At 44.6% G+C, this 26,276-nt stretch overlaps 1 protein-coding gene across 3 annotated transcripts in view; it reads right to left on the reverse strand.

Annotated features, from left to right (window-relative positions):
* Nucleotides 1–4,219: 4,219 nt before the first annotated feature.
* The window catches only part of CHADL (chondroadherin like), a 69,875-nt gene continuing 47,818 nt past the window's right edge, over nt 4,220–26,276 (reverse strand). For all 3 annotated transcript variants that reach the window (XM_056523748.1, XM_056523747.1, XM_056523749.1), the window contains exons 2-5: nt 23,473–23,630; nt 21,316–22,974; nt 6,375–6,541; nt 4,220–4,699 (exon numbers count right to left, since the gene is read on the reverse strand). In XM_056523748.1, the coding sequence (XP_056379723.1) occupies nt 4,519–4,699; nt 6,375–6,541; nt 21,316–22,974; nt 23,473–23,622 (2,157 nt within the window). In that variant the 5' untranslated portion in view covers nt 23,623–23,630 and the 3' untranslated portion in view covers nt 4,220–4,518. The remainder of the gene's footprint in view (nt 4,700–6,374; nt 6,542–21,315; nt 22,975–23,472; nt 23,631–26,276) is intronic.

The following is a 26,276-nucleotide window of genomic DNA, read 5'->3' on the forward strand; positions in this document are numbered from 1 at the left end:
GCTGCAGAGAGACATATCCCATTATAAAGGGGTGGACAGAAGGTCTTAGGGTGCGTTCACACGGCCGTCTGTCCCCGTTTTTTTTATCCCCGTTTTGTTTCCTTTTTTGCAGGCTGTAAACGGATTTCAAAACGGTTGAAAAAAAATCCCATTCATGTCAATGGGATTCTATTACAATCCGTTTGCACCCATTTCCATTTTTTGTTTTTACGGCAGAAAAAACGGCACATGCAGTATTTTTTCTTCCGTCCAAAAAGACGGAAGAAAAAACAGATACAGTAAATTTAACATTGAAGTCTATGGAAAACAGATGAGCCTTTAATGTCATCCGTTTGCATCCGTTTTTTTAAATCCGTTTTTTGATCCGTTTTTACTTTTGAGCATGCTCAGAACCCCCAAAAAAATTTTTTTTGTTTATTAACTGAACAAAAACGGATAACATCCGTTTGCATCAGTTATTGTCTTTTTTTTTTAAAGTCCGTTTATAATTTTGATGGGAGAAGAACAGGACGGGTCTAGACGGCCGTGTGAACGTAGCCTTATAGGGTCTATTTACACGTACAGTATCCTGCACAGGATTTAAAGCTCAAAGCTTGAGTTCGATGTAAACTAAATGACTAAACACAGCCTCAAATCTGCAGCTTCAAATCCTGCGCATCAAATATCCGCAGGATACTGTACGTGTGAATAGACCCTCAAAGAGAACCCGACATCACTTTCATGAATCATTTGGGTAGTCGCTGACAGCTTCTCCTCACCCCACTGACCTTGATTGATAAGTCCCCCCCCCTGTCCGGGAATAGGAAGAGGTGAAGCCTGGCGGGGCAGGTGGAAGCTACTGGGGACCGTCCTGATAACTCATGGTTCAAGCATCATGGAAGTGAGGACAGGTTCCCTTAAAAGGGGTACTTGCCTCAGCATTCGGAACATTTTGTTCCAAACGTGGAGTGCGGGCACCGGGGCTCGTGATGTCCCCGCCACACCCCCTCAATGCAAGTCTATGGGAGGGGGCATGGCGGCCGCCACGCCCCCTCCCATAGACTTGCATTGAGGGGGCATGACGTGATGTTACGGGGGCATGATGGCATGAGGAGGCGTGGCAGGGACGTCACAAGCCCCGGCGCCCGAACACAATGTTCAGAATGCTTAGGCAGTGGAGTACCCTTTTAAGGATTGTTCCTCCTAGAACAACATCTTTATATCGGAGCATTCCAGTAATACGTACTGTTTTTATAGACAGTACTCCTGTTTCATCCTTGTGTTCTTAAAGGGGTATTCCAGGAAAAAACTTTTTTTTTTTTTATATCAACTGGCTCCAGAAAGTTAAACGGATTTGTAATTTACTTCTATTAAAAAATCTTAATCCTTTCATTAATTATCAGCTGCTGAAGTTGAGTTGTTGTTTACTGTCTGGCAACAGTGCTCTCTGCTGACATCTCTGCTTGTCTCGGGAACTGCACAGAGTAGAAGAAGTTTGCTATGGGGATTTGCTTCTAACCTGGGCGGTTCCCGAGACACGGGTCATCAGAGAGCACTTAGACAGAAAAGAACAACTCAACTTCATCAGCTCATAAGTACTGAAAGGATTAAGATTTTTTAATAGAAGTAATTTACAAATGTGTTTAACTTTCTGGAGCCAGTTGATATATATAAAAAAGTTTTTTCCTGGACAACCCCTTTAGTAGCGTTTATAAAGACTCAAGCCAGTCAGCCCTAAAAGACAAAAACCTTTCTTTCTGTTGATCAGACCAGATCCACAAAAAATTGTCATCATTCACTGTCCCCATTGGGACCCCCAATCTACATTCCAAATTGGGATTATCAGTATGTGTTTTGGAGTGTAAACCCACACAAACATGGGGAGAGCATATAACCTTCCTGTAGGTGTCCTGGTTGGCTATAGTACTTACCTCTGAGAGTAAAACATTAAAGTTGAGTGAACTTACAGTAAATTGGCTCGTAGCGAACCTCGCAGCTCGGATGTTGATTACTTTAGTCTGCGTAAACTAGTTCAGCTTTCCAAAGGCTCTGGTTGCCTGGAAAAGTCTGGGATGACAGTCTTAGGTCTCCTAGGTCTGTATCTACCTTTTCCAGGCAACTGGAGTCCTTGGAAAGCTGAACTAATTTATGCAGACTAAAGTAATCAACAGCCGAGCTGCGAGGTTCGCTACGAGCCAATTTACTGTAAGTTCACTCAACTCTATAAAACATATAGAGGGAGACTTATCACAACCTGTCCAGAGGAAACGTTGCTGAGTTGCCCATAGCAACCAATCAGATCGCTTCTTTCATTTTTGAAAAGGCCTCTGAAAAATGAAAGAAGCGATCTGATTGGTTGCTATTTTTCCTCTGGACAGGTTTTGATAAATCTCCTCCATAGGACCTGACACTAAGAAAGAAAAACAGTTTCCTCTTATTCAGGTTACAATTTATTTGGAAAGTTTTCTGACCCTTTCACTTAGTTCACCTTTTGTTGTGTTGTGGCCCAGTGCTAAAATCCACACATTTTACTAAAAGTATTCAGACCCTCTGCTATGACTCTGCTCTGGCTCCTCCCATTTTTTTTATCATCTCTGAGATGTTTCTACACCTTGAAGGGAGTCCCCTGTGGGAAACTCAGATGATTGGACAAGATTTGACAAGCTCTGACAATATATATCAGAGCAAAAACCAAGCTATGAGGTGGAAAATCTGCCTGTAGAACTCAAAGACAGGATTGTGTGGATGCACTGATCTGGAGAAGGGTACAAAAAAAATCTGCTGCACTGAAAGTCCCCAATAGTGTGAGCATATCAGAGCAGAGGGGATGGAGGTGCTGGGTAGGCCGGGTCCCCTCTCCATTCGACAAAGTTAATGATTAACATCCTGCCTGTTACATCAGCTAAAACAGGTAAGCTCAAGGCATACACAAGAATCTCTACATTATTCTCCTAATTATAGCCTATGCTGCACTATAGAAGCGAGAAAATATATTTCTAGAGTGCTGCTTTAGTGTAGCATAAATGATGATCTATGCTGCTGCTGGAAACTTTATGGGGGAGATTTATCAAAACCTGTGCAAATGAAATGTTGCCCATAGCAACCAATCAGATCACATCTTTCATTTTGCAGAGGCCTTGTTAAAAATGAAAGAAGCGATCTGATTGGTTGCTATGGGCAACTGGCCAACCTTTCCTCTGGACAGGTTTTGATGAATCTCCCCCTATGTCTCTATAGGAACCTAAAGGAAATGCCAAAAGCCTCTCCCTGCAAAGGTCCTATTGATTATAGGTGCCAAGGATACATGGTCACCCACTCTCCCATCCAGTGGGACTTTTACAACACAGCCTGGAATAGGGACAACCACATAACTGGCACTACACATAAAGGTTCTACTTGTACAATTCATATTTAGAAACTTCATATATAGTGATTTCAATGGTTTCTTCCAAATTAAAGGGGTACTCCGCCCCTAGACATCTTATCCCCTATACAAAGGTCCTGCCGCTGGGAACCCCCGCGATCTCCTTCACGCCACCCCGGCATTCTGAACATGGTGACATCACACTATGCCCCCTCGTGACATCACGCCACACCCCCTCCATTCATGTCTTTGGGAGGGGACATGGAGGTAGTCACGCCCCCTCCCATAGACATGAATGGAGGGCGTGTAGCATGCCATCACGAGGGGGTGTGGGGTCACGACCCCGAACCTGGCGCTCGGAGCAAAAAGTTCAGGATGCCGGGGTGGCATGAAGGAGATTGCGGGGGTTCAGCAGCAGGACCTCACGATCAGACATCTTATCCTCTGTCCTTTGAATAGGGGATAAGATGTCTAGGGGCAGGGAACTCCTTTAAGTTTAAATTTTAAAGGGGTACTCCGGTGCTTACACATCTTATCCCCTATCCAAAGGATAGGGGATAAGATGCCTGATCGCGGGAGTCCCGCAGGTGGGGACACCCGGGATCATGCACGCGGCACCCCGTTTGTAATCAGTCCCCGGAGCGTGTTCCGTAGGCTTGCATTGAGGGGCGGAGCGTGACGTCACACGGGGGCGGAGGCGTGACGTCACACACCGCCGGCAATGCGGTCGACCGTAATCAGACCCGGAACGAACACGCTCCGGGGACTGATTACAAGCGGGGTGCCGCGTGCATGATCACGGGCGTCCCCAGCTGCGGGACTCCCACGATCAGGCATCTTATCCCCTATCCTTCGGATAGGGGATAAGATGTGTAAGCACCGGAGTACCCCTTTAAAGATACAACCGGCCAAGTAACTATTCTGTCCAGTCCAAAATTGTAACATATAATGATTTTCATGATGACACAGAAACATAGAGATATGATGGTCACCGTACTGTAACATGGGGGACGCTATACAGTGGCCCTCAGCTATTGTAAGTGCATGTCTTATAACCACGCAGATAAATAACATTATTCGGCTGCAATGGAAGAGGTGGATTATATAATGTGAAGAAATCGATTTTTCTGCAGGTTCTTAAATAAGACAAGGTATTCTTTTTGTCTTTATCGTTCCTAGTTCCTCTGTTTGTTCTTCTTACTGGGGGAGGTGGCAGGTATGTATCGTTTTTTCTTGTTTTTATTATCCTCCCATCCAGGACAGGAACTGAATTTAGCACTTCTGACATCATGGCCCTTTTGGTTTTTAGGAGCTGCACAGGTGGCCCCCACCCTTAGATTTAAGCTGTTGACCCATCTGTGAAAAACAAAAACAAAACAATGATCTTCTATGTGTAGAAGGAACTAAAAGTTAAAAGGGTTATCTAGTAATAGAAAAACAGAGCTAATTTCTTTAAAAAAAACAGCTCCACATCTGTCCCCAGGTCGGGTGTGGTATTACATCTTGGCTCCATTCACTTCAATGGAACTGAGCTGCAGAACCACACCCAACCTGGAGACAGACAGGGAGCAGTATTTAAAATAAATTAGCTCTGTTTTTCTATTCCTGGATAACCCCTTTAAAGGGGTACTCCGCCCCTGGCATCTTATCCCCTATCCAAAGGATACGGGATAAGATGTTAGATCGCCGTGGTCCCGCTGCTGGGGACCCCGGGGATCGCCGCTGCGGCACCCCGCTATCATTACTGCACAGAGCGAGTTCGCTCTGTGCGTAATGACGGGCGATACAGGGGCCGGAGCAGCATGACATCATGACTCCGCCCCTCATGACATCACGGCCCGTCCCCTTAATGCAAGTCTATGGCAGGGGGCGTGACGACCGCCATGCCCCCTTACCATAGACTTGTATTGACGAGAGCGGGCCGTGATGTCACGAGGGGCGGAGCCGTGACGTAACGATGCTCCGGCCCCTGTATTGCCCGTCATTACGTGCAGAGCGATCTCGCTCTGCGCAGTAATGATAGCGGGGTGCCGCAGCAGCGATCCCCGGGGTCCCCAGCAGTGGGACCCCGGCGATCGGACATCTTATCCCCTATCCTTTGGATAGGGGATAAGATGTCTAGGGGCGGAGTACCCCTTTAAGACAGTTCTAAAATATGTTCAGTAACTAACTGCAGTATGAAGAAAAGCATGATGGCGGCAGCAGCATATACATTTTGAGGACAAAAGATCATTGAAATGATATGTTTAAGGGGTACTCCAGTGAAAAATAAGGTTTCCAAATCAACTGGTGCCAGGAATTTATAAAGATTTGTAAATTATTATTATTTAAATATCTTAATCCTTTCAGTACTTATCAGCTGCTGTATGCTTCAGAGGAAGTTGAGTAGTTCTTTCCAGTCTGACCACAGTGCTCTCTGCTGCCACCTCTGTCCATGTCAGGAACTGTCCAGAGCAGGAGAGGTTTTCTATGGGGATTTGCTTCTACTCTGTCCAGGAGGTGTCAGCAGAGAGCACTGTGGTCAGACAGAAAAGAACTACACAAATTCCTCTGGAGCATACAGCAGCTGATAAGTACTGGAAGGATTACGATTTTTAAATAGAAGTAATTTACAAATCTGTATAACTTTTTGACACCAGCTGATTTGAAAACATTTGTTTTCCACTAAAGTACCCCTTTAATTTATCAGCACCCGCCCCCCTCCATACATATAAGATAGCTGGCTGGTCTCACCAAAATCTATTTGTAGCAGGAATTGATGTTACTTACTTAGTGGGACGTTGGACTAATAAATGAATGCAGTGTTTCCTAACCAGGGTGCCTCCAGCTGTTGCACAACTACAACTTTTAGCATGCCCGGACAGCCTTTGGCTGTCCGGGCATGCTGAAAGTTGTAGTTGTGCAACTGCTGGAGGCACCCTGGTTGGGAAACACTGAATTCAAGGGAAATGTTATGGTGTTTTAGAGTTTTTCGCATATATTTGGAGTTGTTCAGTGATAAAGTTCTCAGATACAGACATGGGATTCTTACCTGTGGAGGTGGAGTAGTTGGCAGTCACAGGTAAAAGGATTTTTAGACAAGTTTATAACTTCAAGTCCATTGAAGTTTTTCATGTTAGGAAGATTCTGCAGATTGTTGTTTTCCAGATAAAGACTCTTAATGTTTTTACCAAGGCCTAAAAATGCCCCATTGGAAATCTAAAAAAATAAAAATAAATAAAAAAAGAATTGTAACATTAAAGAATTTCATGATCAGTATACAATGCATTCTGAAAGTCTTCAAACCATTGCATTTTTTTCTTACATTTTATGTCGTGGCTTTGTGATAAAATTTAACAAGAAAATTTAAAGGTGTATTCCAGGAAAAAACTAATTTTTTTTAAATTTTTTTTATAGATCAACTGGCTCTAGAAAGTTTAACAGATTTGTAAATTACTTCTATTAAAAAATCTTAATCCTTTCAATAATTATCAGCTGCTTAACCCCTTAAGGACGGAGCCCATTTTCACCTCTAGGACGAAGCCCTTTTTTGCAAATCTGACCACTGTCACTTTAAACATTAATAACTCTGGAATGCTTTTAGTTATCATTCTGATTCTGAGATTGTTTTTTCGTGACATATTCTACTTTAACATAGTGGTAAATTTTTGTGGTATCTTGCATCCTTTCTTGGTGAAAAATCCCAAAATTTGATGAAAAAATTAAAAAATTTGCATTTTTCTAACTTTGAAGCTCTCTGCTTGTAAGGAAAATGGATATTCCCAAAAATTTTTTTGGGGATTCACATATACAGTATGTCTACTTTATGTTTGCATCATAAAATTGACGAGTTTTTACTTTTGGAAGACACCAGAGGGCTTCAAAGTTCAGCAGCAATTTTCCAATTTTTCACAAAATTTTCAAACTCGCAATTTTTTAGGGACCAGTTCAGGTTTGAAGTGGATTTGAAGGGTCTTCATATTAGAAATACCCCATAAATGACCCCATTATAAAAACTGCACCCCCCAAAGTATTCAAAATGACTTTCAGTAAATGTTTTAACCCTTTAGGTGTTTCACAGGAAAAGCAGCAAAGTGAAGGAGAAAATTCAAAATCTTCATTTTTTACACTCGCATGTTCTTGTAGACCCAATTTTTTAATTTTTACAAGGGGTAAAAGGAGAAAATGTATACTTATATTTGTAGCCCAATTTCTCTCGAGTAAGCACATACCTCATATGTCTATGTAAAGTGTTCGGCTGGCGCAGTAGAGGGCTCAGAAGCGAAGGAGCGACAAGGGGATTTTAGAGAGTACGTTTTTCTGAAATGGTTTTTGGGGGGCATGTCACCTTTAGGAAGCCCCTATGGTGCCAGAACAGCAAAAAAAAAACACATGGCATACCATTTTGGAAACTAGACCCCTTGAGGAACATAACAAGGAATAAAGTGAGCCTTAATACCCCACATGTGTTTCACGACTTTTGCATATGTAAAAAAAAAAAAAAAAAAATTTCACTAAAATGTGGGTTTCCCCCCAAAGTTCACATTTTTGCAAGGGTTAATAGCAGAAAAGACCCCCCAAAATTTGTAACCCCATCTCTTCTGAGTATGGAGGTACCCCATAAGTGGACCTGAAGTGCACTACGGGCGAACTACAATGCTCAGAAGGGAAGGTGTCATATTTGGCTTTTTGAGAGCAAATTTTGCTCGGGGGGCATGTCGCATTTAGGAAGCCCCTATGGTGCCAGAACAGCAAAATAACCCCCACATGGCATACCATTTTGGAAACTAGACCCCTCACAGAATGTAATGAGGGGTACAGTGAGCATTTACCCCCCACTGGTGTATGACAGATCTTTGGAACAGTGGGCTGTGCAAAACTTTTCATTTTCACGGACCACTGTTCCAAAGATCCGTCAGACACCTGTGGGGTGTAAATTCTCACTGCACCCCTTATTACAATCCGTGAGGGGTGTAGTTTTCAAAATGGGGTCACATGTGGGTGTGTTTTTTTTTTTTGCGTTTGTCAGAACCGCTGTAACAATCAGCCACCTCTGTGCAAATCACCTCAAATGTACATGGCGCACTCTCCCTTCTGGGCCTTGTTGTGCGCCCCCAGAGCACTTTGCGCCCACATATGGGGTATCTCCGTACTCGGGAGAAATTGTGTTACAAATTTTGGGGGGCGTTTTTCCCTTTTACCTCTTGTGAAAATGAAAAGTATAGGGCAACACCAGCATGTTAGTGTAAAATTTTTTTTTTTTTTTTACACTAACATGCTGGTGTAGACCCCAACTGTTCCTTTTCATAAGGGGTAAAAGGAGAAAAAGCCCCCCAAAATTTGTTAGGCAATTTCTCCCGAGTACGGCGATACCCCATATGTGACCCTATTCTGTTGCCTTGAAATACGACAGGGCTCCAAAGTGAGAGAGCGCCATGCGCATTTGAGGCCTGAATTAGGGACTTGCATAGGGGTGGACATAGGGGTATTTTATGCCAGTGATTCCCAAACAGGGTGCCTCCAGCTGTTGCTAAACTCCCAGGATGCTTGGACAGTCAATTGCTGTCCAGAAATGCTGAGAGTTTTTGTTTTGCAACAGCTGGAGGCTCCATCTTAGAAACACTGCCATACAATACGTTTTTCATTTTTATTGGAGAAGGGGGGTGGTAGGGGGGCAGTGTACGTGTGTATATGTAGTGTTTTACTCTTTATTTTATGTTAGTGTAGTGTAGTGTTTTTAGGTTACATTCACACTGGCGGCAGATTACACTGAGTCTCCCGCTAGGAGTTTGAGCTGTGGCGGAAAATTTGCCGCAGCTCAAATTTGCAGCGGGTAACTCACTGTAATTTGCCGCCAGTGTGAATGTAGCCTGTACATTCACATGGGAGGGGGGGTCAAAACTACAACTCCCAGCATGCACTGACAGACCATGCATGCTGGGAGTTGTAGTTTTGCAACAGCTGGAGGCACACTGGCTGGAAAACCTTGAGTTAGGTTCTATGACCTAACTCAGTATTTTCCAACCAGTGTGCCTCCAGCTGTTGCAAAACTGCTTGCGGAAGGGCATGCTGGGAGATGTAGTTATGCAATGGCTGGAGGTACGCAAGTACAACTCCCAGCATGCCAAGACAGCCCTATGCTGTTCCTGAATGCTGGGAGTTGTAGTTTTGCAAGATTTAGAGGGGTTCAAGTTGTAAATCACTGTCCAGTGGTCTCAAAACTGTGGCCCTCCAGATGTTGCAAAACTACAACTCTCAGCATGCCCAGACAGCAAACTGCTGTCTGTGCATGCTGAGAGTTGTAGTTTTGCAACATCTGGAGGGCTACAGTTTGAGACCACTTAGTGATCTACAACCTGAACCCCTCTAAATATTGCAAAACTACAAGTCCCAGCATGCCCACACAGCAAACAGCTGTCTGGGCATGCTGGGAGTTGTAGTTTTGCAACATCTGGAGGGCCACGGTTTAGAGACCACTATAAACTGTGGCCCTCCGGATGTTGCTAGGCAACAACTCACCTAGCAGGACCCGGAAGCCGCCGCCGCCGCACGTGGGGGATCCCCGCATGGAGGATCGCGATCCGGGATCCAGGTAGGGACCTTCGGCGCCGACCCTCCATGGACGGTTCCCTCGTTTTGCCCGGACACCGATAGGTGGGCAAAGCGGGGGAACCGAACTTTAACCCCCCCCTCCCCCGGTCTGCTATCGGTCGGTCGCTCGGCCGACCAATAGCAGGGATAGGAGGGGTGGCAACCCTGCCACCAAACTCCTATCCCTTTAGGGGTATCGAGGGTGTCTTGGACACCTACGATCCCTCTTATTTTCCGGGTCACCGGGTCACCAGTGACCCGTATGACCCGGAATCGCGCAGATCGCAGGTCTGAATTGACCTGCGATTTGCGCGCATCGCGGTCATGGGGGGGTCTCAGGACCCCCCTCGGCGATGTGCCGAGATGCCTGCTGTTAGATAACAGCAGTCATCCCGGTCCGATCACCGCTCCCGGCGACGCGGCGCTCCCGGAACCCCGCGACGTACATGTACTTCGCCGCGCGCCAAGTGACACTTCGCGGCGCCGTACATGTATGTCGCTCGTCGTGAAGGGGTTAAAGGGGTTATCCAGGAAAAAACTTTATATATATATATATATCAACTGGCTCCAGAAAGTTAAACAGATTTGTAAATTACTTCTATTAAAAAATCTTAATTCTTTCAGTACTTATGAGCTTCTGATGTTAAGGTTGTTCTTTTCTGTCTAAGTGCTCTCTGATGACACCTGTCTCGGGAAACGCCCAGTTTAGAAGAGGTTTGCTATGGGGATTTGCTTCTAAACTGGGCGGTTCCCGAGACACATGTCATCAAAGAGCACTTAGACAGAAAAGAACAACTCAACTTCAGCAGCTCACAAGTACTGAAAGGATTAAGATTTTTTTAATAGAAGTAATTTACAAATCTGTTTAACTTTCTGGAGCCTGTTTTTATATATATATATATATATATATATATATATATATATATATAACAAAAAGTTTTTTTCCTGGATAACCCCTTTAAATGTCCCTCCACAATCTGCACTAAAAGGGGTACTCCGGTGGAAAACTATTTTTTATTATTTTTTTTAAATCAACTGGTGCCACAAAGTTAAGCAGATTTGTAAAATACTTCTATTTAAAAATCTTAATCCTTCCAGTACTTATCAGCTGCTGTATGCTCCACAGGAAGTTGCATTTTTTTCTGGAATTATTTTCTGTCTGACCACAGTGCTCTCTGCTGACACCTCTGTCCGTATCGGGAACTGTCCAAAGCAGGATAGATTTGCTTAAGCTCGGAACAGTTCCTAACATGGACAGAGGTGTCAGCAGAGAGCACTGTGGTCAGACTAGAAAGAACTACACAACTTCCTCTGGAGCATACAGCAGCTGATAAGTACTGGAAGGCTTAAGATTTTTAAATAGCAGTGATTTAACTTTCTGTTCTGTTTAACTTTCTGGCACCAGTTGATTTAAAAAAAATTGTTTTCCATCTGAGTATCCCTTTAATACCTCATGTTTAAAAAGTAAAAACTGAATTTTAGAAATGACACAAATGTATTAAAAATAGTATTAGCCTCTTTGCCATAACACTTGACATTATGCTCTCGGGGCCTCCCATTTCTTTTAATCATCTTTGAGATGTTTTTGTACTTTGATTGGAGTCACCTGTCTATGTAAGGTCTCATATATAAGCAAAAAACCAAGCCATGAGGGGGAAATGAACTGTCTGTAGAGCTCAGAGACAGGATTATGTGAAGTCACAGATCTAGAGAAGGGTACAAAAATTTTCCTAAATGGAAGAAATTTTGGAACAACCAGGGCTGTTCCTAGAGCTGACTTCCCCACCAAACTATTAAATTGGGGAGATGGGCCTTGATAAGAGAGGTGACTAAGAATCCAATAGTCACTCTGGTTGATCCTGTGTGCAGATAAGAAAAATTCCAGAAAATTTCCAGAAAAAATTCCATCCAATCTGGATGTTATGTCAGAGTGGTCAGAAAGATGTGTTAAAACCCTCCTGGGGTTTGCAAAAGAAAACACATAAAGGACCCCCAGACTGTGAGAGAGAAAATTCTCTGGTCTGTTGAAACCAAGATTTAACTTTTTGGTCCCAACTCTAAGCATTATGGGGGGTATTTATCAATTTTGCCTGTTGACAGCTTCTTTTTACCCTTTTTTTTCACTTTGGTTTTTGTGGACGTGCACCAAATTTATGATTTGGTGCACGCTGTTAGTAATTTTGGCGCAAATGTTTGAAATCAGCTGTTCACAGCGCCTTTTACACAGAACTTATCGCCACAGAGGATTTTACCCTGTAGAGCAGCCATTTCGGAGTCCCTCCTGCAGTATATCAGCAAGCGACATGAGTTATTTTCTTTTGTGGGGTTTATATCCCCCATGTGCAATGGATTTTTTTTTTAGCTTGAGTGTTTATTTTTATTTTTTTGGTTACCTTTCCTGAACCTGTGTGGCCATGTCCGATGCTGGCTCAATGGAGGATGAAGGTCGCTCAGAGACAACTATGTTGCAGGATAGTATTGCACCGCCCCGGAGGTGTAGCTGCTTTCACAAAAAATTTTTAATGTATTTTGATGCCTTTACATTTTCTGACATTGCTATGTGTGTTTTACATGTACAAAATTTCTTGGCGGGGAATTGCACCAAAAAAAACCCCTAAGGGGGCAAAATTGCACCAAAGATCGATTGGCGCAAATGATGAATTACTGACCAGAGTTACGTGGGAAAAAAAAAACATAAATCCGTTGATAAATGCCCCCCTATGTCTTGAGGAAATCTGGTACTGTCCATCACCTGCCCAATAACATCCCTACAGTGAAGTATGGTGGGGGCAGCGGCTGGGACAGAGGGACTGGGCAGGGTTGAGGGAAAGCTGAATGGAGAAAAATAAATAAATATTCTTAATAAAACCTAATCTAGAGCGCTCTGGACCTCAGACTGGACTCAAGGTTCACCCCCCTACAAGACAATGACCCTAAGCGCACAGCCAAAACAAACAGGAGAGGCTTAGGGACAACTTTGTAAATGTTCTTGAGTGGTCCAGCCAGAGCCCTGAAAATGGCTTCCACCCACAGTCCCCATCCAACCTTAGAGGATCTGGAGAGAAGAATGGCAGGCGAACCCCAAATCCAGGTGTGTAAACCTTGTGGCCTCATCCCCAAGAAGATTGGAGGCCGGAATCACTGCCAAAGGGGCTTCAACTGAGGACTGAGTAAGGGGTATGAATACTTATGTCACTGCAAGATTTTAGTTTTTAGGCTGTTTTCATTTTGTCATTATGTGGTTTTGTGTAGGCAGAATAAATTTAATAAAAATGATAGTCACCCCGCAAATCTATATCTATTACAAAACTCCCCTGTCTGGATACCAATGGCTCTGTTTAAGCGAATTGATTCCCAATTGCGGGAGCTGGTTTGGAGGGGCAGGAAACCCAAACTGAAACTACTGAATCTACAACGGTTAAAAAATGTGCGAGGCTTAGCATGATCAAACCCATGGGCCTTTTTCCTAGCTGCTCAATGCAAACACTTTGATTATTTAGATAGTTTAGATCCTGTTGGTAGCTCGGGTCGGATGATATCCAGTATTGTTTCCGTTTCGAATATTTTAATGTCTGTGGAGAATGGGTTTGAAAGGAGAATGAAAGATCTTTACCCCACACTTTATCTAATGGATAAGACTTGGAGCACCGTCAAACGTATCTGCGGGATAGCAGGCATACACCAATACACCCCATTATGGGGTAGTAACCAATTTAAGGAGCTGAATAAATTGAAGGGGTTTGATAGCTGGAGGCAGGCGGGAGTAAGCTGGTTAGCAGATTTGTATGAGAACGGAGCTATTAAATCTTTTCAACAATGTATAAGGGACTTTCACCTACCCCAAAAGCTCCATTACCAATATCTTCAACTACGGCACGCACTTCACGCTCAAAATAAACAAACCCCCTTGGATATTAAGACTGACTCTATTCTGGACACAATACTGGGTAAAAATGGATCAAAGGGGGTGACATCCAAAATATACCAGCGACTGATGTCACATATAGTCGAGACGTATAGCGAACCGTCTTTTACCAAGTGGCAACTAATATCAGGTCTAGACCAGCTAGAGTTGTGGTCTGTATTAAGATCAGTAGTTCAACAATCACTAGGAGAAAACCCCCGTCTATCTAAGCTATACATCCTATACAGATCATATCAGTCACCTTCCTTAATAGCTAAGTACGGCCCCGGGCTAGATTCCAGCTGCCCATGATGCCACTATTGGGATGCGGATATTGAACATATGTTATGGGGGTGCCCAATTATACAGACCTACTGGCGTATAATTTTGTAATTTATAGAGGAAAAGATCAAGGTCAGGGTACCAGCACATTTACGGACTTGTGTCCTTGGGTATGTTGAAGACCTTGGTATTGATCAAAGTATTCAAGTAACTGGGAGTAGGCTACTTTTTAATGCTAGGCTTCTTATTGCTAAAAATTGGAAAGAGACCAGGCCTCCGACCCTTGCAGAGTATAAAGCTAAAATTGAAAGAGTTATACTTTGGGACAAGGCGATATATAATGAGAGGTCGTAGTAATGTATTCTCTCAAATTTGGTCGGGTTGGCTGGAAGAGTAGTACTTTACTACAGTATTTAGGGGAAGAGGAGAAGAAAGGAGAAAATAATTATACTTCATTTTTTATTTTCTTTCTATATTTTTTATATTTTAATTTAATTTAAATTTTTTTTTTCTTTAAATTTGTTTTCTTGTGTGTCTTTCCTTGGCATCGGTAAGGGGGGGGGGGGGGGGGGTAGGGTAGGAATATATATAAATAGTATGCAGCGGCAATGAATGCAATCCTGATTGCTGTATAACATGTATTTTTGTTGAATGAAAATAAAGGATTTAAAAAATAAAAAAAATAAAGTGTGTGTGTGTGGGGGGGGGGGGGGGGGTTGATTTTTGATTTTACATTTCAGCACAAGTCCACAACATAACGAAATGTGAAAACGTGAAAGTGTCTTCTGATGACTTTCTAGTGCATTTTAGTTGTTCTACAAAACTATTACTGTACAAAAAAGTAAAGCAAAGGGCATTCAGTATGGTGAGTCCCTTTATAATAAATAAAACTGCTCAAATTATCAGATGTAAAGTTAAATATTTATTTTAAACAAGCAACAGTTTGGACCAAAGTTCTTGGTCAGGCTGTTGGGAAACAGGTTGAGAACAGACTGCTATGTAACTACTATTAAAGGAGATAAGTCATACTAAAAACGTATCCCTCTAAGTGTTAGATCGCTGGAGGTCCCACCGCTGGGACCCATCGTGATCTTCTGTATGGAGCACCGGCTCTCCCCAGGAGCGGCGCTTCACGACAGCCGCCCAAAGTGGGGGCCGCCACACCCCCCCACATATATCTCTATGGGAGAGCTATCGGCTATCTACCGTGGATAGGGGTTACGTTTTTTAGTATGAGACTTCTCCTTAAAGGGGTACTCCGCTGCTCAGAATTTGGAACAAACTGTTCTGAACGTTGTCGCCGGGAGCTCGTGATGTCATAGCCCCGCCGCCTCATGACGTCACACTCCGCCCCCTCAATGCAAGTCTATGGGAGGCGGCATGACAGCTGTCACGCTCCCTCCCATAGACTTGTATTGAGGGGGCGGACGTGACGTCATGAGGGGGTGGGGCTATGACATCACAAGCTCCCTGCTCCAGCGTTCGGAACAGTTTGTTCCAAACACTGAGCAGCGGAGTACCCCTTTAAAGCAGATAACCAAATATGTTGTAAAAGGCTAAATATATAAATAACTAAAAAACGGTTTACACTTGGAATTTTTCTTAATATTTGTTAGCCTATCAACAACTGCAAACCACTAAAAGGTTATCACCTACCTAATCTGATTGTTTGACTAAGCACAATCATTATTTAGGGTAGGGTCACATGAAGAGTATTAGATGCTGCAGATACGCTACTGACCATCCCTGGAGTGATCCTCCTTCCAAGTCCGTGCGTCCTGCTTTTGTCTGCGTGTAGCATCAATCCACAACTATGAGCAGACACACAGAGATCTGCCGCACATGCGCAGTGTACTTACAGACATCGTGGCTGCTCTCGGCCTGGCTCAGGGAGCTAAGGTATTTCTATTCCCTGCCGGTATATCTGTAATAAAGATACTGCCCATGCAAAGGTTGGTATTTTACCTACAGGTTTCCTCCCCTCTGGAGGTTTTTCCTGTCCTGAGTGTTACAGTATTTTTCGCCGTATAAGACGCACTTTTTCTTCCCCAAAAATGGGGGGAAAAAGTCGGTGCGTCTTATACGACGAATACACCCCTATCGCGGCGGTCCCTGCGGCCATCAACGGCTGGGACCCGCGGCTAATACAGGACATCACCGATCGCGGTGATGCCCTGTATTAACCCTTCAGATGTGGCGATCAAAGCTGACTGCCGCGTCTGAAGCGAAAGTGACACTAACCCGGCTGTTCAGTCGGGCTGTTCGGGACCGCCGCGATTTCACCGCGGCGGTCCCGAACAGCCCGTCTGAATAGCCGAGTTAGTGCTTACAGGACACTGGGAGGGACCTTACCTGCCTCCTCGGTGTCTTCTCCGTTCAGGGATCCCCTGTATGGCCGGCGCTCTCCTTCCTCGTCGTCGCGTACGTGCGTCGGCGTGCGTAACGACGTGATGACGGCGACGGAGAGCGAGGATACCCGGCCAGCAGCAGAGACGTTCCGGAGCGACGGGGACATGGCGACAGCGATGGAGCGACATTCAGGGCAGCGGTGACGGGTCCGGAGCGACGGGGACACGTGAGTATTACCTCCTATGCAGTGGTCTTCAATCTGCGGACCTCCAGATGTTGCAAAACTACAACTCCCAGCATGCCCGGACAGCCAACGGCAACGAGGTGGCGGCGGCGATGTGCGGGAGGAGTGGCCGGGGAGCCAATGCGCTCGCTCCCGCCTGTCTGATTGACAGGCAGGGAGCGACTGCAGCCTAACTGAAAAAGGACTGATTGCCACACAAAATCAGTCCTTTTTCAGTAGCCGGTTTTTAAATGTAAATTAAACCTTTTTAATGAAAAAAATAAATAATAAAAGTATATTAGAGATATGTTGTAGTACATAAGTACTACAACATATCAAAAATTAAAGTTGGTGACAGTGCCCATTTAATTTTTTAGATTTTGCACCTAAAAATAGGGTGCGTCTTATACGCCGGTGCGTCCTATAGGACGAAAAATACGGTACTATACACTCTTTGTGAGTGAAGGGAGGTTACAAAAACAAAACCTACATAAACATTTAAATAAATAAAGTTTCCCCTTTTTTAAAACCAGTATTTGACTTGTTCCACTAATTTATTTTATTTCTGTGAGTGAAATATAGTGTTAGCAAAATGTGGATGAATTATTATTATTATTTTTTTATAGTGTCCAGAGCTGCTCTCCTGCGCGATCTGCACAATGATGTCGGTGGCACAGTTGCCGAGGCAACCTTAGTACACCCAGCAAGTTCAGGGCACAAGCCTTTTTCTGATGAACGGGACTCATGCAGGGGACTTTCTAGGGGTTATACGGTTGCAAAGGATCAACTTTTGGGTATGTGCACTGGCCCTTAAAGGGGTACTCTGCCCCTAGACATCTTATCCCCTATGTCTGATGGCAGGGGTCCCACTGCTAGGACCCCAGCAATCTCCATGCAGCACCCGGCATTCTTAACAGGGATTGTGACATCACACCACCTCCCATAGACATGAATGGAGGGGGCGTGGCGTGAACCCCTAAACCGCACCGTGGTAACCCAGCGTTCTAAACATACAGGTACTGCATGGAAATTGCAGGGGTCCCAGCGGCGGGACCCCCGGCGATCAGACATCTTATCCCCTATCCTTTGGATAGGGGATAAGATGTCTAGGGGTGAAGTACCCCTTTAAGGAATTAAGAAGGGAGTGTAGCCATGCCTTACAAGCAGGTAGAAAAAAAGCGGCCGGGAGAAATGGCAGGATGCAAAGCAAAGTTTGTCTGGGACTGATTTTTGGTGTGTTCTGGACGATTAATGGAGAACTATAGTAAAAACTAACTTAACCCCTATCCATGGGGAAAAGTAGCTGATCGCGAGGGGTCCAACCGCTGGGGCCCCCCTGCTATCTCCGGGATGAGACCCGGCGCTCAGTGAGAAGCGCGTGCTGCAGACGGCACTTGCTCGATTATTTTCTATGGGAGCGGCGAACAGCACTTGGGCATCATTAGCGCTCCTACCTGGGAGACATGGCAAACCTTCTTGCTAGTATAATAAAATAATAAAGATGGGAGCCTATGCTTCCTATCTGGACAGATCGGTATCCCTGAAGTTTATTTGACTTTGTGTAAAGGTCTCCAAAGTGCTGCTCTTGCCTAAGTGTATAATCCGGTGTGCGGTATATGTAGGGGCGTAGCTGGAAACCACAGGCCCCGATGCAAAAAATTTCCCTGGACTCAAACCCCCCCCATTCATGGCCACCACAGACGCCCCCCAGACTGCTGTCTCTTACAGAGTTTTCTGCCCAGAAATAGTTGGCTACTCCCTTTGTCAGTAGATTCTCATCCTATATATGTAGAAAATCAGGGAGATTTATCAAAAGAACTTGTGGAGAGGAAAAGTTGACCAGTTGCCCATAGCAACCAATCAGATCGCTTCTTTCATTTTTCAGAGGTCTTTTCAAAAATGAAAGAAGCAATCTGATTGGTTCCTATGGGCAGCTCGGCAACTTTTTCTCTAGACAGGGTTTGATAGATCTCCCCCATAAGTGTGTGACATGGTTGTAATAACTATTGGGGGAGAGGAAAAGTTGACCAGTTACCCAAATCAGATCGCTTCTTTCATTTTTCAGAGGTCTTTTCCTCTCCCCCAATAGCTATTACAACCATGTCACACACTTATGGGGGAGATCTATCAAACCCTGTCTAGAGAAAAAGTTGTTGAGTTGACAATAGGAACCAATCAGATTGCTTCTTTCAATTTTGAAAAGACCTCTGAAAAATAAAAGAAGTGATCTGATTGGTTGCTATGGGCAACTCAGCAACTTTTCCTCTGGACAGGTTTTCATAAATCTCCCCTAGGGTTGCCACCTGGCTGGTATTTACCTAAGCCCCCCCTGTACTGTGATTGGAGGGGCAAGCTGTGCATAACTAGCTTGCCCCCTGACTGGTGAGCAGTAAGAGGTTAAGAAATATACAGGCAAGGTTTTTAGCCCCCTCCCCCGCCTGTAAAACTTGCCAGTGGCTACAGTGGTATGTCCCATGGGTGGGGGGGAAGGAGTGCACCAATCAGGGGTTTAATAGTTTCCCGGGCTTTCAGGGGCCCTCCCCTGGGTATTTATACCTGTGGTGCCTCGCTTCCCCCTCAATCTGCCCAGGACCCGGAGTTTTCCCCTCCCTCCCTCCCTTTTTGTATCTCTGTTTATTGTAAGTCACAGCTTGGCGGTAAGAAAACGGTGAAAGCGGGGTCAACCCGGGGTAGACCTCTACACAGGACGGTGTGGCAGCACCTCTCGGGTTGGTAAGAAGCCAATCGGTGTCTTTGTTACAGTTAAATTGTTATTTATATAAGTAATTTTATAAATAAAGCTGTGGCCGATCCCCACCCACGGAAAAGTTAAATTGTTGTTGTGTCAGTTATTATTTAAGTATTTATTGTAGTAAGGGGGAGGGGTAGTTATAGCCTGCTAGGAGCTAATTGGGTCTCAACAGTCATGCAGAGAGGGAGAGGAGAGCTAACCCCGCCCCCTCCCTCTGCTAGCTGAGCTCTGATTGGTGGAGACTTCTCCCTCACACACACAGACCTGCCATCTGCCTGCACAGAGCTCAGCACACTCAGCTAGGAAGAAGATTAACCCCTTCCTGGCCGCCCTCATTCTACACTAAGTGACTGCAGCCCCTGTAAGTACTTAAACTGATTAGGAGGGGGAGGGGAGGGGAGAGATGGCAGAGCAGCAGACTGATGAGAACATTAACAAGGTTTTTTTTTCTGAGGGCACATTCCCACTTGGCGTATACGCAGCGTATTTCACACTGCGCAAAATATGCAGCAGGAGCGGGAAATACGCTGCGTATCCCTCGCTCACCATACACACAAGGCTTTCCGGCGGCAGCCCTATGTGTGTAGTGAGTTTTGGAGGCGGGGCCGTGTGCCAGGGTGACTGTGACGCACGGCTCCGCCTCCAAAACTCGCTGCACACATAGTGCTCCCGCCGGAAAGCCTTGTGTGTATGGTGAGCGAGGGATAAGCAGCGTATTTCCCGCTGCTGCTGCAGATTTTGCGCAGATTTTGCTGCGTATACGCCAAGTGGGAACTTGCCCTAAAAAAGCTTTCTTTTTGTTCAGGATCTTCTACAACTACAGGCCTAAAACTACCATTGTGGTGTGTTTGTTCATCCTGTGTTTCCTCCAACCCTGAGCCTTAGGGGGGCACAGACGGACCACACTGGGAGTTGTAGTACTTTGATTTTTTCTCTGTGAAGTAAAGTACCCTATGACTTTGCAGTTTTTGCTGCTAAATCTGCAGCAAAAAATAAACAGTGTGAACTGTCCCCATTTAAACTCACAGCGGGAAACATTAATTCTAATTCTGCATTAGAATTCCATACAGAGATTCCACAGTAGCGGAGTCCTGTCCCTTCCCTGGCAGGAGCCATCTCTCCTACTACAGCTCCCATCATGGAACAGACACTGTCCATGATGAGAGCTGTAGTAGGAGAGATGGCTCCTGCCAGGGAAGCGGGCGGCATTGCGTCGCGATCCTCCTATTAAAAACCTGATCCGCACTATAGAATTTTAAAAACCTCGCCGGGAGCCCTAAATGGCTACTTAGTGCCGGCCATTCAGGGCTCCCTGCGGGGTATTTGAATCTGAAGTTTTCACAGTAAAAAATATACAATGCTGGAAGCGGTGCAGCTGGCATGCCGCCCTCTCCCCTGGTTAATAACTTTTGATTGCATAGGCTCTCAGATGGGAGTAGTAGTACCAGCGCTACAGTAGTAATAAAGATAGTAATTATTAAATTAAAAAGTGAATAGTTCGTGCGGATTCTGCGCAGAATCTGCATGCATTCTGCGCGAATTCCGCACAAATTTAGAAGAAAGTTGGCCCCATTGACTTCAATGAGAAGACCAGACTTATATTATTCCGGACAGCGAAATGACGAATTTCAGCAGCGGAATTCCACATGCGGAAATTCTGCTGCCTGAATGAACTTGCGGAATCCCATTAAAGTTAATGGGCAATAAATTCACACGGAATTCAGAGCAGAAAATTCAGGCCAAATTCTGCGTGGATTTTTCACCATGTGAACGCGGCCTTAGGGGTACTTGAGAACTGCGCTTGGGAAACACTGCTATAGTGGAACACATCAGGGACCAGTATTGTTGAAATTGGCAGAACAAACCTTTTTTTATATTTTTTATTACTGTACCTGTTGAAGTCTCATGTCGTTCAGATATAGATGCTGCATCGACTGAGATACTGGCAAGAATGCACCATTTCCAATTTTTTTTATGGGATTCTTGGATAGCTTTAATTCTGTTAACTTCGGCATTCCTTTAAGAGCTTGTGACGGTATCTCTGACAGCATATTATCATCAAGATGGAGTTTTTCTAGATCTTTCATATTCCGAAAGGCGGTGGGAGCGATATAATTGATTTTATTTCCGGTGAGATATAGCCAGTGAAGCTTTTGTGCCCCGGCCATATTGTTGCTAGAAACTGAGTTAATAGAGTTATGCTGCATATGCAGTGAAAAAAGGTTTGGAAGAAGCCTAAATGTTTCCTTCGGAATACTACTAAACTTGTTGTTGTCAAGAAAAAGATATCCGATATTTGTTGCTCCCTGAAAAACCTCAGGGCTTAAGGAGGAAATCTTATTATGTGACAAGTAGAGATAAACCAGATTTGTCATCCCCATGAAGGCTCCCGGCTGTATGTCATTGATCTCACAGTTTTGGAGGTGCAGCGATGCTACCTTTTTCATATCTGAGAATGCCCCCTTGGGAATAGAGTGGAAAGAATTCCTACGTAGGTCAATGAGGGTGGTGCCCGCATGGAATCCTTTGGGAATCTTCTGTAAAGATTTATTCTCACAAATAGCATGTTTATCATCGGTTTTGCACTCACAACCCTTTGGACATACGTTGTCCACATCAGGTTTTTCGGTGACCACTGGTATCCTATAAACATCCTCTGGGAAATTTCCACATTTCAGATCTCTAGCTCTAAGAGAGTCCAAGTGGTCTCCTAGGAAATGGTTGGGGCCAAAGCAAAACAAATCAACTTTTAACCTCAACCTATCGGCCCATTCTTTAAATTGTCTCAAAAAGCAGTCACAGATGATCTGGTTTCCTGTCAAGTTCAGACGTTTTAGTTGTTCCAGTCCAGACAGAGGTTGAATTGATCTGATCTGATTGTTACTCATGTCAATAAAAGAAAGTTGTTTGCTTTTTTCGAACGCCTTGTAAGACACATCCTGCAATGCCATGTTATTGAGGAGGAGCTGCTGCAGAGATGGCATCTGGATAGCTTCCTCTAAAATAAAGGTCATCGGGTTCCACCCAAGCTCCAGCCTAGTAACAGCAGATAGTCTTGAAAGTGCTTCCCCTGGTAGATACTGCAGTTCATTTTGGTCTAGACTTAGTCTTTTCAGATTCGAAAGCGCTGCAAAGGCTTCAAGTGACACAATGCTGATCATATTTCTAGATAGGCGCATCCATTTCAGCTGCAACAGTCCCTGAAATACCATATCCGGCAGGTAGACCAAGAAGTTGTCTTCAAGATTCAGAAAACTGAGAAGTCCTAATTGACTAAATGCTCCAGTCTTTATCTCCTCAATGCGATTTTTCTCAAGAATGAGCTGCTCAAGGGATGAAAGTCCATCGAAGGACTCCTGCTGTATTATACTGATACGATTGGAGCCAAGATTGAGGTACCGTAGACGAGCAAGGTTTCTGAATGCCCCTTCCTGTATTGCTTCAATGCTGCAGTTTTGTAGACTGAGATGCGTTAGGTATGGAGTTGGGATGAATGCTCCTGTGGGGATTACCTTAAATTCATTTTTTTGGAGGATCAGTTTCTGGGTGTACTGGAAAGACATGATAAACATTTGAAACGTATTTAAAGAATGGAAAAAAAATGTAGACACGTAACATGTAGCTGTAATGTCTTATGAACATCAATATTGTTGTAATAAGGGTTTCCAAAGTTTAATTTTATCTCAAGCTATTTCACTTAAAAGCTGAGCACCTAACAATGTTCGGAAGCCATAAAAAAGGAATGGAGTGCTGGTCGCACAATCACAGAATCACAGACGAAAATGTGTGGCTGTCAGACACGTGGCCATAATGCGGCAGCCAATCAATGCAAATTTGTGCTGACTGGCGGCCGACAACTCATGTGTTTTACCCTTACTATAATGTACACCAGATGTGACAGACTAAGTGCCTCTTAATGCATTTCTTACATCTTACTCTATCTCACTTATCCTACATATAGAATGTAAAGACTATACTATACCCCATGTGAAAAAAGTTCATAGCCATGTCTTATAAGAACCCCACTAATATCCAAAGTCTAAACTGACCTGTGGGATGGTGTCTGGTATCTCTGTCAGGTTCTTGTTAGCGCAGGTCACAAAAGTTCTGATGTTGTCACAAATGCAGACTTGAGGACAGGGATCCGATAGGATTGGACTTGCAAGAGCCAAGATTAGAAAACAGTGGAGGAATGACATAATAGAACCTAGGAAATAAAAAATTACATTAGAAATTATGAACTAATTGACATAATTTTCTGACAGAAATAAAGAAATTTGAAAATTAACATCTGAAATAGCTGTGAAAATAGATGTTAAAATCTTTCTGCATTAATATGCAAGTTAGTGTAGGGACTCGCAAGAGATTGAGGACCCTTGATGTGGGTTGCAAGATTGCATATTTCATGATGTCTTCTGGCTCTATGATGCTTGGGGGAGCCTGGGGTGCCAGTGCTTTGTGGGGTGCACATATATGATGCTGTGCATCCAGCCTGACTAAATAGTATTGTTGTCACTAATAGGATGTAAGCCAGCATGGTGCATTAGACGCTATCATGTAACTGGCACTCTGTGTATGCCTTATCTGAGTGCAACTATAATACTAAGCAGCTCCCCTCCTCATAAATAGTAGGCGTTTGAGTTGTTCATCAGTATTTTGCACCTGTGCGACCTCCCATTATAGCATTGTGGCTAATCTGCATACCATGGTTGGAATAGGTGCCTAACCTGCCCTTGGAGTTGTGGTGCCGTGGGGGTGTTAGGAGAAATACCTTATCACTTCGTGATGCCAGGGCACCGTTATCCTATACACGGTCTGAGGTTGGAGACAGCTTCTCCTGGGCCAGTAACGGGGAGTAAATGAGCACACTGACGTTAGGTTACGGATAACTGTCTTTACTGAGCTGGGTGCAGATGGTATCACACAGACAGTTGGTATTAGGTGAGAGGATGCAGCGTAACCCCTTGGGAGGCCTGTTGCCTTGCTGGGACTTATAGTGCTTTCAGCAAATGTATTGATATGGACTTGTAAGATGGGTAGATGAATCCTGGTAGGTAAGGTTCTGTCAAGGTTTTGTAGCCTTCTCCACCGGGGCATGTACAGGGGATCCTTGCAGAATGATCGGATTAAGTAGATTTGATCTGGGCCTTCCCTTGAGGCTTCTAGACACAGCACACCTTAACCACACTGATGCTCAGACTGAGCCCTCACAGGAACTGGGGCAACTCCTCCCCCACTACACTATATGGGTAAGAATTTAGGGGTTCTCATTGGCAGGCAGGGTCACATGGGGTTCACTGCTCTCTTTTAAGAGTACAGTAACACATTTAACATACATATGTATAACAATAACAAAATAATTTATAAAAAAATATATTTATTTCTCAACAAAGTGCGAACATAGTTAATATAATTAGAAGTCTGTTAGTGGGCCCAACACCTGCTCTGCCCAGCTGCCCTAAACAGACAGAAGCGACAGGACAGCCATTGGTGCTGGGACACCACAAACTCCCCCTCTAAAACGCACCTGTCCTCGGCGCCCAGTCCTGGCGGCTGAGAAGTGGTGAAGGGGAGTCTCTTTGAGGTAGGAGAAAATGTCCTTTTTAGTGCAACGGTCCTTCCTTGGTATAGTTGGTGCTAGAGATGAGGAGCAAATTTTTGAAAAAATAATTTATTTGCAGCGAATTACTATTAAAAACAGCTATTTCCGGGCTACAGAGAGCCGCAATAGGGGTGTAGAACACTTTGCCTTGCCGTAACACGCATAGAGAGAGTGCTGGGTTAGTGAAATAATACTGTTATTCAGTATCACATGCAGATTACAGCCATCACTATTAGAATCACTGCTGCAGAGCGTCTGGGTGTGACAGCAGAGTTGGGATACCATATGGCATCACAATTGAAGAGATTAAAGAGATTAAAGAGATGTCAATAGAAGAGTTTAAAAAGATTAACGAGTTAATGTTCCACTAGCAGCATGAGATCATATGGTGGCACAATGACAAAGCCTGGAGGTGGCAGCAGCATGATGAGACCAAATGGCGGCAGACAGACACAGCCTGGAGGTGGCGACAGCATGAGGAGACAAAATGGGGCAGAATGACACAGCCTGGAGGTGACGGCAGCATGAGGAGACCAAATGGCGGCAGAATGACACAGCCTGGAGGTGGCGGCAGGAAGAGGAGAACTTATGTTGGCAGAATGACACAGCCTGGAGGTGGCGGCAGCATGAGGAGACCATATAGTGGCAGAATGACACGGCCTGAAGGTGGCGGCAGCATGAGGAGACCATATAGTGGCAGAATGACACAGCCTGGAGGTGGCATCAGCATGAGGAGACCATATAGTGGCAGAATAACACAGCCTGGAGGTGGCATCAGCATGAGGAGACCATATAGTGGCAGAATGACACAGCCTGGAGGTGTCATCAGCATAAGGAGAATATATGGTGGCAGAATGACACAGCCTGGAGGTGGCAGCAGCATTAGGGGAGCATATGGTGGCAGAATGACACACCCTGGAGGTGGCGGCAGCATGAGGAGACCATATAGTGGCAGAATGACACACCCTGGAGGTGGCATCAGCATGAGAAGAACATATGGTGGCAGAATGACACAGTCTGGAAGTGGCATCAGCAACATCAGGAGTCCGGAAAGTGACCCGGTGACAGAGTGGGGCGGTGGGTGGCAATACCAGTACCCACTGACGAAGTTGGGTGAACGAAGGAGCACTTGGCATCAGATGTGTGGCATCAGGCGGGTGGCAGGATTAGAATAGTAGCTGAGGCAGGTAGGCAGAAGAAAATGGTATCTTTTGTCAAAGTTTTGTTGTGCACAAATAAGTATTGAGGATA

The sequence above is a fragment of the Hyla sarda genome, chromosome 6 (assembly GCF_029499605.1).
Source record: "Hyla sarda isolate aHylSar1 chromosome 6, aHylSar1.hap1, whole genome shotgun sequence".
NCBI lineage: Eukaryota > Metazoa > Chordata > Amphibia > Anura > Hylidae > Hyla > Hyla sarda.